At 42.3% G+C, this 17,148-nt stretch overlaps 1 protein-coding gene across 1 annotated transcript in view; it reads left to right on the top strand.

Annotated features, from left to right (window-relative positions):
* LOC104677081 (cyclin-Y-like protein 2) overlaps positions 1-17,148 on the top strand; it is a 69,865-nt gene that overhangs the window by 42,399 nt on the left and 10,318 nt on the right. Inside the window, 3 exon segments of the mRNA XM_030941152.1 lie at positions 1,812-1,923; positions 3,316-3,319; positions 13,653-13,819. Coding sequence (XP_030797012.1) covers positions 1,812-1,923; positions 3,316-3,319; positions 13,653-13,819 — 283 coding nt within the window.

Here is a 17,148-nt window from a genome sequence, read left to right on the forward strand (position 1 = left end):
ATGTGTGGACTTGATCCTGTCATTGTGATATCACCTGGTTATTTTGCTCATTAGTTGATGTGATTTATTTCCTAGCATTGATGATCTTTACAGTTTGGCATGTTTTTGCAATGACTGGTACCGGTTGTTCCTTTCCATGTTTAGTGCTTCCTTCAGGATCTCTTGTAGGGCAGGCCTGGTGGTGACAAAATCTCTAAGCATTTGCTTGATTGTAAAAGATTTTATTTCTCCTTCATTGATGAAACTTAGTTTGGCTGGATATGAAATTCTGGGTTGAAAATTCTTTTCTTTAAGAATGTTGAATATTGGCCCCCACTCTCTTCTGGCTTGGAGAGTTTCTGCCAAGAGGTCTGCTGTTACTCTGATGGGCTGCCCTTTGTGGGTAACCCGACCTTTCTCTCTGGCTGCCCTTAACATTTTTTCTTTCATTTCAACTTTGGTGAATCTGACAATTATGTGTTTTGGAGTTGCTCCTCTCAAGGAGTATCTTTGTGGTGTTCTCTGTATTTCCTGAATTTGAATGTTGCCCTGCCTTACTAGGTCGGGGAAGTTGTCCTGGATGATATCCTGAAGAGTGTTTTCCTACTTGGTTCCATTTTCCCCTCACTTTCACACCAATCAGGCACACCAATCAGGTGTAGATTTGGTCTTTTGACATAATCCCATATTTCTTGGAGGCTTTGTTCATTTCTTTTTCCTTTTTTTCTCTAGACTTCTCTTCTTGCTTTATTTCATTCATTTGATCTTCAATCATTGATACTCTCTCTTCCAGTTAATAGAGTCAGTTACTGAAGCTGGTCCATTTGTCATGTATTTCTCGTGTCATTTTTTTTATCTCTGTCAGTTTGTTTATGGCCTTCTCTGCATTGATTATCTAGTTATCCATTCTTCCATTCTTTTTTCAAGACTTTTAGTTTCTTTGCACTGGGTACGTATTTCCTCCATTAGTTCTGAGACGTTTGATCGACTGAAACCTTCTTCTCTCAATTCGTCAAAGTCATTCTCCATCCAGCTTTGATCCATTGCTGGTGATGAGCTGCGTTCCTTTGGAGGGGGAGGTGCGCTCTGATTTTTTGAATTTCCAGCTTTTCTGCCCTGCTTTTTCCCCATCTTTGTGGTTGTATCTGCCTTTGGTCTTTGATGCTGGTGATGTACTGATGGGGTTTTAGTGTGGGTGTCCTTTCTGTTTGTTAGTTTTCCTTCTAACAGTCAGGACCCTCAGCTGTAGGTCTGTTGGAGATTGCTTGAGGTCCACTCCAGACCCTGTTAGCCTGGGTATCAACAGCGGAGGCTGCAGAAGATAGAATATTGCTGAACAGTGAGTGTTGCTGTTCAATTCTTGCTCTAGAAGATTCGTCTCAGGGGTGTACCCCGCCATGTGAGGTATCAGGTGTCGGTCTGCATTTAGTGGGGGATGTCTCCCAGTTAGGCTACTCAGGGGTCAGGGTCCCAGTTGAGCAGCCAGTCTGTCTGTTCTCAGATCTCAACCTCTGTGCTGGGAGAACCACTGCTCTCTTCAAAGCTGTCAGACAGTGTCATTATCATCCGCAGAGGTTTCTGCTGCTTTTAGTTTAGCTTTGCCCTGTCCCCAGAGGTAAGCTCATATTATTTTTAAGTGAATGTTGATTAGTATTAAATCATGGTGGTATTTTAAGATCCCACTGTTCGTATTGAAAACACTAAAAGACGTCTCACCAATCAAAATTATCGTAAGTGCACATGGGCACAAATGTGAACACTGCTGTCTAAAGGGCACCTCAGGTTTTTTCTTTAATGGATATTTACTTTGCATCCTTTCTTCTTTCAGTGAGAAGAGGTTTTGGAGGAATATTTTAAGTATGATCCTGAACACAAATTGATTTTCAGATTTGTTCGTACTCTGTTTAAAGCCATAAGGCTTTTTTTTTCTTTTTTATACTTTAAGTTCTAGGGTATATGTGCACAACGTGCAGGTTTGTTACATACGTATACTTGTGCCATGTTGGTGTGCTGGACCCATCAACTCGTCGGCACCCATCAACTCGTCATTTACATCAGGTATAACTCCCAATGTCATCCCTTCCCTCTCCCACCTGCCCATAATAGACCCCAGTGTGTAATGTTCCCCTTCCTGAGTCCAAGTGATCTCATTGTTCAATTCCCACCTATGAGTGAGAACATGTGCTGTTTGGTTTTCTGTTCTTGTGATAGTTTGCTGAGAATGATGGTTTCCAGCTGCATCCATGTCCCTACAAAGGACACGAACTCATCCTTTTTTATGGCTGCATAGTATTCCATGGTGTGTATGTGCCACATTTTCTTAATCCAGTCTGTCACTGATGGACATTTGGGTTGATTCCAAGTCTTTGCTGTTGTGAATAGTGCCCCAATAAACATATGTGTGCATGTGTCTTTATAGCAACATGATTTATAATCCTTTAGGTATGTACCCAGTAATGGGATGCCTGGGTCATATGGTATTTCTCATTCTAGATCCTTGAGGAATCGCCATACTATTTTCCACAATGGTTGAACCAGTTTACAATCCCACCAACAGTGTAAAAGTGTTCCTATTTCTCCACATCCTCTCCATCACCTGTTGTTTCCTGACTTTTTAATGATTGCCATTCTAACTGGTGTGAGATGGTATCTCATTGTGGTTTTGATTTGCATTTCTCTGATGACCAGTGATGATGAGCATTTTTTCATGTGCCTGTTGGCTGTATGCATGTCTTCTTTTTGAGAAATGTCTTTTCATATCCTTTGCCCACTTTTTTGATGGGGTTGTTTGTTTTTTCCTCATAAATTTGTTTGAGTTCTTTGTAGGTTCTGGATACTAGCCCTTTGTCAGATGAGTAGATTGAAAAAATTTTCTCCCATTCTGTAGGTTGCCTGTTCACTCTGATGGTAGTTTCTTTTGCTGTGCAGAAGCTCTTCAGTTTAATTAGATCCCATTTGTCAATTTTGGCTTTTGCTGCCGTTGCTTTTGGTGTTTTAGACATGAAGTCCTTGCCCATGCCTATGTCCTGAATGGTACTACCTAGGTTTTCTTCTAGGGTTTTTATGGTATTAGGTCTAACATTTAAGTCTCTAATCCATCTTGAATTAATTTTCATGTAAGAGTAAGAAATGGATCCAGTTTGAGTTTTCTACTTATGGCTAGCCAATTTTCCCAGCACCATTTATTAAATAGGGAATCCTTCCCCCATTTCTTGTTTTTGTCAGGTTTGTCAAAGATCAGATGTTTGTAGATGTGTGGTATTATTTCTGAGGACTCTGTTCTGTTCCATTGGTTTATATCTCTGTTTTGGTACCAGTACCATGGCAATCGTTAAGTTTGGTAAGATATTTTCTATTTATAAAGCAGCTTTAGAAATTCTTCTTGTAAACAGGGTGATGTGATTTGTTTTTAAATAACAGTAGGTTTCTGAAATTATCTCATAATATTAAGAGAAAATTATGAAAGCAAATACATTTTAGTTGAATCATCATTGTGACTTAAAATGTCACAGTTGCTTTTCTCATCACAGAACAATTGCTATTAAAGGCAGTAGGAGGGATTTCTGATTTCTCCCCCAACACTTCAGTAAACGCAGTGCACACACATCCAGGGCATGTGTAGGGCTTGGAATGGGGAGCAGTAATGAAACCATCTGGCCGATGGGCAAGAAGGATGCTGGTGTAGATCTAAGGTGAGTCCCAGGCTGTATCCCCAGGCAATTCTGATGCATATTGTCATGGACAGCTGCTGCCTTCAATTCTTTGTTCCTTGGATGATGTGTGCTAATCTGTCCCTGCTGGTGACCTGTACATGCTCATAAAGTTGCCCAGGAATGTGGTTCCAGTTGGTCTACCAAACCATAGCTGTGTTATTACATTTACATTATCCCTACAGAATTCCTTTTGTAAAACTATCATTTTAAATAAAAATTCTGTTCAAATTGTTAAAAATAGTCTTACTCCTCTCCACAACAAACCCGTATAGGAAAGTCAACTGTATGGCCAGGAATGAAAAAATACTTATGTCAATACTTCCTTAGCAACCAGTTAGACTCTAACGGAGAAGGCTCCTGCTGTGCATTGAATCAAAGCCCTGAAAGGGCACTGGACCAGATACAGGCCTTCTCGAGGAGCTGCAGGTCATTTGGAACTCTTAGCACATACTAGAGGGAAGCAGGATGGTGCTTCCAGATGTAGAGAGATAGGTGATGGAGGAAGGAAAGCTGGATTGGAAAAGGGAGAATTGTGTACATGGGCTAAGCTTGATGTGTCTTTGAGAGAACAAAGTAGCAAAGTCTAGTCATCATTTGGATATACAAGACTAGAGCATGAATCTGATGTGGAGCTACAGAATGAAGAGCAACAGCGGCTGTTTAAATACCAAGGAAGTGTGTAGAATGAAATGGGACAAACCAGGCATGGTGGTTTCATGCCTTAGTCCTAGCTACTTGGGAGGCTGAGGTGGGGTAATTACTTGAGCCCAGCAGTTTAAGTCCAGCCTGGGCCAGATGAGGAGACCCTGTATCTTTTTATTTATTTATTTATTTATTTATTTATTTATTTATTTATTTGAGGTGGAGTCTCGCTCTGTCACCCAGACTGGAGTGCAGTGGCTTGATCTTGGCTCACTGCAAGCTCTGCCTCACAGGTTCATGCCATATTCCTGCCTCCGCCTCCCGAGTAGCTGGGACTACAGGCGCCCACCACAACACCTGGCTAATTTTCTTGTATTTTTAGTAGAGATGGGGTTTCACCATGTTAGCCAGGATGGTCTCAGTCTCCTAACCTCGTGATCTGCCTGCCTCAGCCTCCCAAATTGCTGAGATTACAGGTGTGAGCCACCACGCCTAGCCAAGACCCTGTATCTTAAGAAAGCAAAAAGTAAGGCCTGGTATAGTATCTCATGCCTGTAATGCCAGTATTTTGGGAGGCCAAGTTGAGAGGATTGCTCAAGTGTAGGAGTTCAAGAGCAGACTGGGCAATAAGGTGAGACTCATTTCTATAAAAAAAGAAAATTTAAGAAATTAGCTAGATATGATGGCACATGCCTGTGGCACCAGGAACGTGGCAGGCTGAGGCAAAAATATCACTTCAGCCCAGGAGGTGGAGGCTGCACTCCAGCCTGGGCAAGTGAGTGAGACCCTGTGTCAAAATAGATAAAGTGAACAGAAAATATGTCTGTAAGGACTATTACCATTTGAGGGACAAACCCCCAGTGGAGTAGCCACTAGAGTGGGAAGAGGAAAAGCAGAAGAGGATAATAAAAGGAGAAAGAGTTCAAGATAGGAGAAGCTGTGGTCACAGTGCTGAATGCTGCCAAGCAGTGACTTGATTCATGAACTGTCACTGGATGCTCTCTCTGTGCCACTCTTCTAAGTGCTGGGGTAGAGGAAAGGACAGGTGGAATACAGTTCTTGCTTTTATGAGCTTATGTTCTTTCTAGGAAGATTGAACTTAAGTATTTTCTCAGGTAGTATGAAACAGCAGGAAGAGGAAGCAGGATAAAGGGTTACAGAATGATTGGGGGCTATTTTAGATAGAATGATAAGGAAGAGCCTCTCTAGAGAGCTGACATTTGAACAGTGACCTGACTGAAGGGATGATGGGCAAGAGTGCTGACATTGCAGGCAGGAGGATGACTGCCAAGACAGACAATGTGTTTCTTATGTGTTTGAGGAACAAACGGCAAGGTGACTGGCATGGTCAGAGTGAAGAATGAAGGAAATAGTGGACATGAGGCCCCACAGGCAGTACCATAGCTCACAGGGCCTTTGGCTTCTAGGCTGTAAGAAGAAGTTCAGGTTTTACTCCAGTTTGATGGGAAGCTCGTGGTAGATCTTGAACAGAGGAGTGCCATGCTCTGAATGAAGAGGTTACTCTGGCTGCTGTGGGGACTGTAAGCCATAGTTGGGAGGCAGAGTGGAAGCAGTGAAGAGGGTAAGAAGCAACTAGGGTAATACAGGTGAGCAGTGACAGACTGTGGGTCACCATCAAACCATGCAGACTACCAATTAAGGTAGACATAAGAGGCATTGCACACAGATTGGAGTAGGGGAACTGAAATGCAGGTATTTGGCCCCAACACCTAGGCAAATGCAATGTGTGCAGAGCTTTAGTTTGTCAGCATGAAGGCACAAGAGACAAAAGCCTGTTGGCAAGAGGAGCCTTGGGAGAGTCATATCAGCAGGAGCAGGCAGTGTAGATGAAGGAGAGATGGAACACAAGGAGCTGGCATGAGGGATGCTGCTGTGAGCACCAGTGAAAGGACACAGTTGGAGAGGAGTGGGGAGTGGGATGGGGACAAAGGAAACACAATTTGGAGGAAATCTCTGGTAGAGAGGAAGAAAATCTTCAGAAAGAGGTGACTGTGGGAACAGTGTGCTGCAAAAGTGAGATGGGATCAACTGCACTGAGGGAAGAGTTGGCATCAGTAGGAATAAAGAATTCTCAAACTCACCCAGAAGGTCACGTGACATGGATGAGTGTCAGCAGGTCAGCAGCTTAGCAGGAAAGGGGACAGGAAGTAGAGGACTTGCCATGTTGTTTCAGAGGTCTCTGATTCCTGCGCAGTTGAACCCTGGCAGGGAGGTTCATTCTTGAAATACTTGAGAGCGCAGAGTTTGGGAGAAAGGGAGCAGAATCTGCAGAATCTGTAAAATATGTTCAATAGCCATTTGTTTTTGAAAACATATATATATATTTTTTATTATACTTTAAGTTCTAGGGTACATGTGTATAACGTGCAGGTTTGTTACATATGTATACTTGTGCCATGTTGGTGTGCTGCACCCATCATCTCGTCAGCACCCATCAATTCATGATTTATATCAGGTATAATTCCCAATGCAATCCCTCCCCCCTCCCCCCTCCCCATGATAGGCCCCGGTGTGTGATGTTCCCCTTCCCGAGTCCAAGTGATCTCATTGTTCAGTTCCCACCTATGAGTGAGAACATGCAGTGTTTGGTTTTCTGTTCTTGTGATAGCTTGCTGAGAATGATGGTTCCCAGCTGCATCCATGTCCCTACAAAGGACACGAACTCATCCTTTTTTATGGCTGCATAGTATTCCATGGTGTATATGTGCCACATTTTCTTAATCCAGTCTGTCACTGATGGACATTTGGGTTGATTCCAAGTCTTTGCTGTTGTGAATAGTGCCGCAATAAACATACGTGTGCATGTGTCTTTATAGCAGCATGATTTATAATCCTTTGGGTATATACCCAGTAGTGGGATGGCTGGGTCATATGGTACATCTAGTTCTAGATCCTTGAGGAATTGCCATACTGTTTTCCATAATGGTTGAACTAGTTTACAATCCCACCAACAGTGTAAAAGTGTTCCTATTTCTCCACATCCTCTCCAACACCTGTTGTTTCCTGACTTCTTAATGATTGCCATTCTAACTGGTGTGAGATGGTATCTCATTGTGGTTTTAATTTGCATTTCTCTGATGGCCAGTGATGATGAGCATTTCTTCATGTGTCTGTTGGCTGTATGAATGTCTTCTCAGAAATAATACCACACATCTACAGCCATCTGATCTTTGACAAACCTGAGAGAAACAAGAAATGGGGAAAGGATTCCCTATTTAATAAATGGTGCTGGGAAAATTGGCTAGCCATAAGTAGAAAGCTGAAACTGGATCCTTTCCTTACTCCTTATACGAAGATTAATTCAAGATGGATTAGAGACTTAAATGTTAGACCTAATACCATAAAAACCCTAGAAGAAAACCTAGGTAATACCATTCAGGACATAGGCATGGGCAAGGACTTCATGTCTAAAACACCAAAAGCAACGACAGCAAAAGCCAAAATTGACAAATGGGATCTAATTAAACTGAAGAGCTTCTGCACAGCAAAAGAAACTACCATCAGAGTGAACAGGCAACCTACAGAATGGGGGAAAATTTTTGCAATCTACTCATCTGACAAAGGGCTAATATCCAGAATCTACAAAGAACTCAAACAAATATACAAGAAAAAAACAAACAACCCCATCAAAAAGTGGGCAAAAGATATGAACAGACATTTCTCAAATGAAAACATATTTGAGTTTGGCAGTGTTCAGATCAGTGTCAGGTCTGGCAGTTTTCTGCAATCTGATACCCTTCAGGCAAGATATAAACTCAAGGTGAAATGGGGTGGGGGGCCCACCCAAGAAAGCCAAACAGGAGCAGCTCCAGCCTCCAGCTCCCAGCATGAGAAACACAGAAGAAGGTGATTTCTGCATTTTCAACTGAGGTACCGGGTTCATCTCACTGAGGTGTGTCAGACAGTTGGTGCTGGTCTGTGGGTGCAGCCCGACCAGCAAGAGCTGAAACAGGGCCAGGCATTGCCTCGTCTGGGAAGCACAAAAGGGAAGGGAATTCCTTTTCCTAGCCAAAGGAAATTGAGACACACAACACCTGGAAAATTGGGACACTCCCACCCTAATACTGCGCTTTACCAAGGGTCTTAGCAAAAGGCACACCAGGAGATTATATCCCACACTTGGCCTGGAGGGTCCCTCGCCAACAGAGCCTCCCTCATTGCTAGCATAGCAGTCTGAGATCTAACTGCAAGGTGGCAGTGAGGATGGGGGAGGGGTGCCCGCCATTGCTGAGGCTTAAGTAGGTAAACAAAGCCACTGGGAAGCTCAAATTCAGTGGAGCCCCCACAGCTCAAGGATGTCTACCTCCCTCTGTAAACTGCACCTCTGGGGACAAGGCATAACTAAACAAAAAGCAGCAGAAACCTCAGCAGAGGTAAATGTCCCTGTCTGACAGCTTTGAAGAGAGCAGTGGGTCTCCCAGCACGGAGGTTAAGATCTGAGAATGGACAGACTGCCTGCTCAACTGGGTCCCTGACCCTTGAGTAGCCTAACAGGAAGACATCCCCCACTAGGTGCACACCGACACCTCACACTTCACATGGCAGGGTACACCCCTGAGACGAAGCTTCCAGAGCGAGAATCAGACAGCAACACTTGCTGTTCAGCAATATTCTATCTTCTTCAGCCTTTGCTGCTGATACCCAGGCAAACAGGGTCTGGAGTGGACCTCAAGGAAACTCCAACATACCTGCAGCTGAGGGTCTTGAATGTTAGAAGGAAAACTAACAAACAGAAAAGACACCCACACCAAAACCCCATCAGTACGTCACCATCATCAAAGACCAAAGGCAGATAAAACCACAAAGATGGGGAAAGAGTAGTGCAGAAAAGCTGGAAATTCAAAAAATCAGAGCACATCTCCCCCTCCAAAGGAACGCAGCTCATTGCCAGCAACGGAACGAAGCTGGATGGAGAATGACTTTGACGATTTGAGCGAAGAAGATTTCAGTCCATCAAACTTCTCAGAACTAATGGAGGAACTACGTACCCAGCGCAAAGAAACTAAAAAGTAAAGCACTCCTCAGCAAATGTAAAAGAACAGAAATTATAACGAATCAATCAAAACTGCTCAACTACGTAGAAACTGAACCTGCTCCTGAATGACTACTGGGTACATAACAAAATGAAGGCAGAAATAAAGATGTTCTTTGAATCCAATAAAAACAAAGATATAACATACCAGAATCTCCGGAACACATTTAAAGCAGTGTGTAGAGGGAAATTTATAGCACTAAATGCCCACAAGAGAAAGCTGGAAAGATCTAAAATTGACACCCTAACATCACAATTAAACGAACTAGAGAAGCAAGAGCAAACACATTCAAAAGCTAGCAGAAGGCAAGAAATAACTAAGATCCAAGCAGAACTGAAGGAGATAGAGACACATAAAACCCTCCAAAAAATCAATGAATCCAGGAGTTGGTTTTTTGAAAAGATCAACAAAATTGATAGACCACTAGCAAGACTAATAAAGAAGAAAAGAGAGAAGAATCAAATACATGCAATAAAAAATGATAAAGGAGATATCACCACCAACCCCACAGAAATACAAACTACCATCAGAGCACACTATAAACACGTCTACGCAAATAAACTAGAAAACTTAGAAGAAATGGATAATTTCCTGGATACATACACTCTCCCAAGACTAAACCAGGAAGAAGTTGAATCCCTGAATAGACCAATAGCAGGCTCTGAAATTGAGGCAATCATTAATAGCCTACCAACCAAAAAAAGTCCAGCACCAGACAGATTCACAGCCGAATGATACCAGAGGTACAAGAAGGAGCTGGTACCATTCCTTCTGAAACTATTCCAATCAATAGAAAAAGAGGGAATCCTCCCTAACTCATTTTATGAGGTCAACATCATCCTGATACCAAAGCCTGGCAGAAACACAACAAAAAAAGAGAATTTTAGACCAATATCCCTGATGAACATCGATGCAAAAATCCTCAATAAAATACTGGCAAACCAAATCCAGCAGCACATCAAAAAGCTTATCTACCATGATCAAGTGGGCTTCATTGCTGGGATGCAAGACTGGTTCAACATATGCAAATCAATAAATGTAATCCAGCATATAAACAGAACCAAAGACAAAAACCACATGATTATCTCGATAGATGCAGAAAAGACCTTTGACAAAATTCAACAGCCCTTCATGCTAATAACGCTCAATAAATTCGGTATTGATGGAACGTATCTCAAAATAATAAGAGCTATTTATGACAAACCCACAGTCAATATCATACTGAATGGGCAAAAACTGGAGGCATTCCCTTTGAAAACTGGCACAAGACAGGGATACCCTCTCTCACCACTCCTATTCAACATAGTGTTGGAATTTCTGGCTAGGGCAATTGGGCAAGAGAAAGAAATAAATGGTATTCAGTTAGGAAAAGAAGAAATCAAATTGTCCCTGTTTGCAGATGACATGATTGTATATTTTGAAAATCCAATTGTCTCAGTCCAAAATCTCCTTAAGCTGATAAGCAACTTCAGCAAAGTCTCAGGATACAAAATCAATGTGCAAAAATCACAAGCATTCTTATACACCAGTAACACACAAACAGAGAGCCAAATCATGAATGAACTCCAATTCACAATAGCTTCAAAGAGAATAAAATAGTCAGGAATCCAACTTACAAGGGATGTAAAGGATCTCTTCAAGGAGAACTAAAACCAGTGCTCAGTGAAATAAAAGAGGACACAAACAAGTGGAAGAACATACCATGCTCATGGATAGGAAGAATCAATATTTTGAAAATGGCCATACTGCCCAAGATAATTTATAGATTCAATGCCATCCCCATTAAGCTACCAATGCCTTTCTTCACAGAATTGGAAAAAACTGCTTTAAATTTCATATGGAACCAAAAAAGAGCCTGCATTGCCAAGACAATCCTAAACAAAAAGAACAAAGCTGGAGGCATCATGCTACCTGACTTCAAACTATACCACAAGGCTACAGTAACCAAAGCAGCATGGTACTGGTACCAAAACAGAGATATAGACCAATGGAACAAAACAGAGCCCTCAGAAATAATACCATACAACTACTGCCATCTGATCTTTGACAAACCTGACAAAAACAAGAAATGGGGAAAGGATTCCCTGTTTAATAAATGGTGCTGGGAAAATTGGCTAGCCATAAGTAGAAAGCTGAAACTGGATCCTTTCCTTACTCCTTATATGAAAATTAATTCAAGATGGATCAGAGACTTAAATGTTAGTCCAAAAACCATAAAAACCCTTGAAGAAAACCTAGGTAATACCATTCAGGACATAGGCATGGGCAAGGACTTCATGTCTAAAACACCAAAAACAATGGCAACAAACGCCAAAATTGACAAATGGGGTCTAGTTAGACTAAAGAGCTTCTGCACAGCAAAGGAAACTACCATCAGAGTGAACAGGCAACCTACAGAATAGGAGAAAATTTTTGCAATCTACTCATCTGACAAAGGGCTAATATCCAGAACCTACAAAGAACTCAATCAAATTTACAAGAAAAAAACAGCCCCATCAAAAAGTGGACAAAGTATGTGATCAGACACTTCTCAAAAGAAGACATTCATACAGGCAACAGACACATGAAAAAATGCTCATCATCACTTGCCATCAGAGAAATGAAAATCAAAACCACAACGAGATACCATCTCACACCAGTTAGAATGGCAATCATTAAAAAATCAGGAAACAACTGGTGCTGGAGAGGATGTGGAGAAATAGGAACACTTTTACACTGTTGGTGGGACTGTAAACTTATTCAACCATTGTGGAAAACAGTATGGCGATTCCTCAAGGATCTAGAACTAGAAATACCATTTAACCCAGCCATCCCATTACTGAGGATATACCAAAAGGATTATAAGTCATGCTGCTACAAAGACACATACACACGTATGTTTATTGTGGCACTATTCACAATAGCAAAACTTGGAATCAACCCAAATATCCATCAGTGACCGACTGGATTAAGAAAATGTGGCACATATCCACCACAGAAAACCAAATACCGCATGTTCTCACTCATAGGTGGAAATTGAACAATGGGATCACTTGGACATAGAAAGGGGAACATCACACACCGGGTCCTATTGTGGGGAGGGGTAAGGGTAGGGATAGCATTAGGAGATATACCTAATGTAAATGATGAGTTAATGGGTGCAGCACACCAACATGGAACATGTATACGTATGTAACAAACCTGCACGTTGTGCACATATACCCTAGAACTTAAAGTATAATAAAAACAAAAGAAACAAAAACAAACAAACAAAACAACAAAAAGGAAATGAACTCACTCATTTATATAAAGTTTTGTCCTTTTGTTTCAATGTAAAAAGTTTAAGTAGCTCACAGACATACTGTTCTGCAGAGCACCCTCTGAGGTAACACCTCACAGCTCACCTTTAATCTTTACTCAGCTGTTCATTTTGTCCAATTATTTTTAGGACAGATGTTTGATAGATGTAAAGTAATTCATTGAATTGTCTCACCAACTGCCTGGTAGGTTTAGAGGAATCCTAGGGATAGAGAGACTGGCAGCTCTTTCTATCTTAAAACCAACAGAATTGTCTAAGTTGCAGATGATGTAAGACAGAATAAATTTTTATGAAGTGATCATGAAGATGTGAAAAATAGGGGATGTGAGAAGGAACATCTTTATACAAGTGGGTTTCTTATCAAGTGAGCAACTGAATATGGGGAATGTTTTACAACCCCATAGACCTGTGTCTGTCATGCTGCTCTTCACAGCCGCTACTGGGAGGCTGTCTTGACCAGCAGTTTATTAAGCTAGTGCCACAGAAAGGTGAGCTTTTGTGAACAGGAGGTTAACATTTGCTCACTATCACATGGGTTTTACATATTCAAACTTGACAAACTTGTAAAATTCCCATCTACCTACCAGCTCCGTGTGAGACATTATATGTGGTAGACACTTAAGGATTTATTGAATGACTTTAATCCACACTGGGCCTGTATGTGTGCTGTCTTTTATGAGTGTGAAGGTGACAACACTTCCTGTCTTCATGATGCCCTTGGCTGAGATATACGGTCATTCTTGTGACCAAAATTGGGCTGTGAATTTCCATGGGAAGAGTAGGTAGCAGAAATATCTGATCAATTGTGATGTGGCCCCTTGTTTAGCCTGATTAAGCCAATCTCTGTAGAACGTAAGCATAAGCACTTACTTTCTGGTCAAAACCAGAAGAAATCTGTCATTCATAAGAGTTCTTATCACAGCACTTAAACTGAGCTAAGTCAAAGGCCAGTGCTCTGTTTTGCAGATTTACATAGAAAGACTTGTAAATTATGCTGATATCAACATTTGTCCAACTAACTGGAAGAGGATTGTATTGGGAGCCATTCTTCTTGCATCCAAGGTTTGGAGTGATATGGCTGTGTGGAATGAGGACTACTGCAAGCTCTTTGAGAACATTACAGTTGAAGAAATGTGAGTTTGTACGGTTTTTGTGAACTTTCTAACCATTTTTCAGTACTTTACATGCTCCCATAAACTTAAACGCTTTAGGAAATATTTTTAAAGTTTACATTATGCAGATAACGAAAATGGGCATAAACACCGCATACTTTTTCCATCCAGCTTTAGAACAATGGTTCATATTTTTCATTGTTTGCTGGTAGGTCTTGGTAAATTGATGTTTTCATAATCTGCCCATAAATTGGAAAATATTTTTCTGGTGAATATTTTTGGCATTATATTACCAGTGTACTACAAGAACATAATAATACAGTAAATATCTTTGTGGCTTTTTCAAAGCTGTGTGCAAGTTCCAGTCTCTTTTTAAGGAGCACATATGTGGCCTTTGAAATAATTATTTGTCCAGTGAACGGTCTAGGGCCTCTGGACTGTGAAAAATGTGGTTTCACCCTGAGTTACACCTTGTGAATTTGCTTTTGCTGGTGTTCCCCTGCTTTTATCTGAAGTTCTGTTTTATAGAAACTTTGAGATACAGAATAGCCACAGATCCCTCTGCCTCTGTCCCATCCCCAATAGGAGTGTTGCATGTGTTTAGAAATTGGGCTGATGAGTTAGAAGTTCCAGTGTTCCCCCTCAGGCAGTCTGAAAAACATTGCTGGAGCATCACCCAGCGCTCACCACACTCAGGAGGTTCCCGGGGCACTCATACAAACACAGCAGCACTTTGGGGGCCCCGTGTTACCTGTGAGAGTGCAAGAAATCTTGCTGAGTCATGGGGCTGCTCACAGATGGCACCAACATGATACTGAAACGGGACCTTCCTGGGGTATTTCTTCCAGTCTCGCCTCATGACTTCCGTAAAGGGAAGGGCCTTGGAGCTGGTAGGTAGAGAGAGCCAGGGAGGCATTTCCAGCAGAGGCTCTCACAGTGTCCACTAGACAGTGAGAATGGCTTTGTGGGTGACACTTAGGTAAATCTGAAGGAATACCTCTTGATGACATTGAGCAGCATATGAAGATCAAGATCATGACAGGCAGTGGCAAGAGGTTTTGGGTTGTTGTTTTTCTTTTCTTTTCTTTTCTTTTTTTTTTACATTTGCCTGTTACTCCAGTTAAGACTGTCTTTCAGAATGTATGCAGTCACAGAGGTGGAGCCTGATGGTTGAATGGCAGTCACTGCCAATTTTGCTCCCGCAGGAATAACAAATTTAGCAACTATCTAAATAAAAAAATCACCTGCATAGGAACTAAAAATCTGGTAAACAATCATAGTACCTGGTTTTAACTTCATATCACTGAAAGAAGCACTGAATAGTGTAGAAAAGACAGTCTTGAATTGCTGATGCCACCCCTTCCCCATGTCCCAGCAGTGGACCTGTGGTGAGGAAAGGGGCTACATCCTTAGGGGAAGGAGAACACAGCAACTGTGGGACTTTGCACTAAATTCAGCGCTGCCTTGTCATAGCAGAAAGCAAAACAAGGCTGCAGTCATCCAATGCCCACCCATGGAGGAAAAATTTAGTCTAGTCCTAGCCAGAGAAGAATTGTTCATCCCAGTGATTGGAACTTGAGTTGTGAAAGGTTAACGGCTACTGTGGGATAAAATACTCTGGGGTCCTTAATAAATCTAAAAGTCTGTCTAGGCCACAAGGACTGCTGTGCTGTGCTTGGAGACAGTGTATTTAGGGGAATGTGACCTACAGAGACAGCAGCTGGGGCAGCTAGGGAGTGCTTGTCCACCGCTCCTCCAATCCTAGACAGTGCAGCTCACAGCTCTGACAGAGACCTCTTTCTTCCACTTGAGGGGAGGAAAGAGGGCTTTGTCTTGCAACTTGGATACTAGCTCAGCCACAGCAGGAGAGGTCAGAGTCATGAGACCCCCATTTCAGGTTCCAGCTTCAGGATAACATCTCTAGACAAACCTTTGGCCAGAAGGGAACTTGCTGCCTTAAAGGGACTCAGTAATGGCAGGATTCATCACTTTCTGATGAAAGAGCCCTTGGGCCCTGAAGAATCATCAGTGGTGACCAGGTAGTACATGCCATGGGCCTCGAGTGAGACTCAGAGATGTGCTGGCTGCAGGTGTGACCCAGGACATTCCCAGTTGTGGTGGCTGTGAGGAGAGACTCCCTCTGCTTGAGAAAAGCCAAGGGAAGAGTTAAGAAGATTTTTCTTGAGCTTAGATACCAGCTCAGCTACAATGGAGAAGAGCACCAAGTGGACTATTGGAGTCCCTGATTCAGGCCTTGGCCCTTGGATGGCATCTCTGGAGCTACCCTGGGCCATAGGGGAGCCCACTGCCCTGAAGAGTGAGTTCCAGGCCAGGCAGCATTCACCACAAGCTGACTGAAGTGCTTGGGCATTGAGTGAGCATCAGTGGTGACCTGACAGTAATCCCCAGGGGACTGTGTTGATGGTGTACATGTGGACAAACTACTCTGCCTGGGGAAAGGGGAAGGAAGAGTGGGAATAGATTTGCCTGGTAGATTCAGTGCCAGCTCAGCCATGGTAGAACAGAACACCAGGTAGGTGTCTAAGGTTTATGACTCCAGCCCTGGCTCCCAGACAGCACCTCTGATCCCATCCAGGGACCAGAGGAACTTACTGCACTTAAGGGAAGAATAGAAGCCTGGCTGACTTCACTACTTGCTAATTGTAGAGCCCAGGGGCCTTGAGTGAAATAGGTGGCAGTGGGTAGTTGTTACAGCGGGCCTTGGTCCGCCACAGTGCTGTGCCAGCTTCAGACCTAGTGCTGTCCCAGTGTTGGTGACCACAGGGGTGCTTGTATTGCTCCTCTTTGAGCTCCAGGCAGCCTAGCACAGAAAGAGAGACTTCATTTGTGAGAAAGTAAGGGAAGAAGTGAGTCCCTGTGGGCTAATCCAGAGAATTCCTTCAGGTCTGATCTCAGCCCACCAATGTGGTACCTCTACAATTCTGCAAAACACAATGACATTCTTCACAGAAATAGAAATTAAAAAATGAATTCTAAAATTTATACATAACTACAAAAGACTCAGAATATCCGAAGCTATCCTGAGCAAAAAAACAAACAAAACTGGAGGAATCACGTTATCTGATTTCAAACTATACTCTATAGCTATAGTAACCATAACAGCATGGCGCTGGCATAAAAACAGACACATAAATGAATGGAACAGAATAGAAAACCCAGAAACCAGTTTATACATCTGCAGTGAACTCATTTTCAGCAAAGGTACCAAGCATATACAATGGGGAAATGACAGTCTCATCAATAAGTAGTGCTGGGAAAACTGGATATTCATATGCAGAGGAATGAAACTAGACCTCTGTTTCTCACCTTATACAAAAATCAAATCAAAA

This window comes from Rhinopithecus roxellana, chromosome 11 (genome assembly GCF_007565055.1).
Source record: "Rhinopithecus roxellana isolate Shanxi Qingling chromosome 11, ASM756505v1, whole genome shotgun sequence".
In the NCBI taxonomy this organism is placed as follows: domain Eukaryota; kingdom Metazoa; phylum Chordata; class Mammalia; order Primates; family Cercopithecidae; genus Rhinopithecus; species Rhinopithecus roxellana.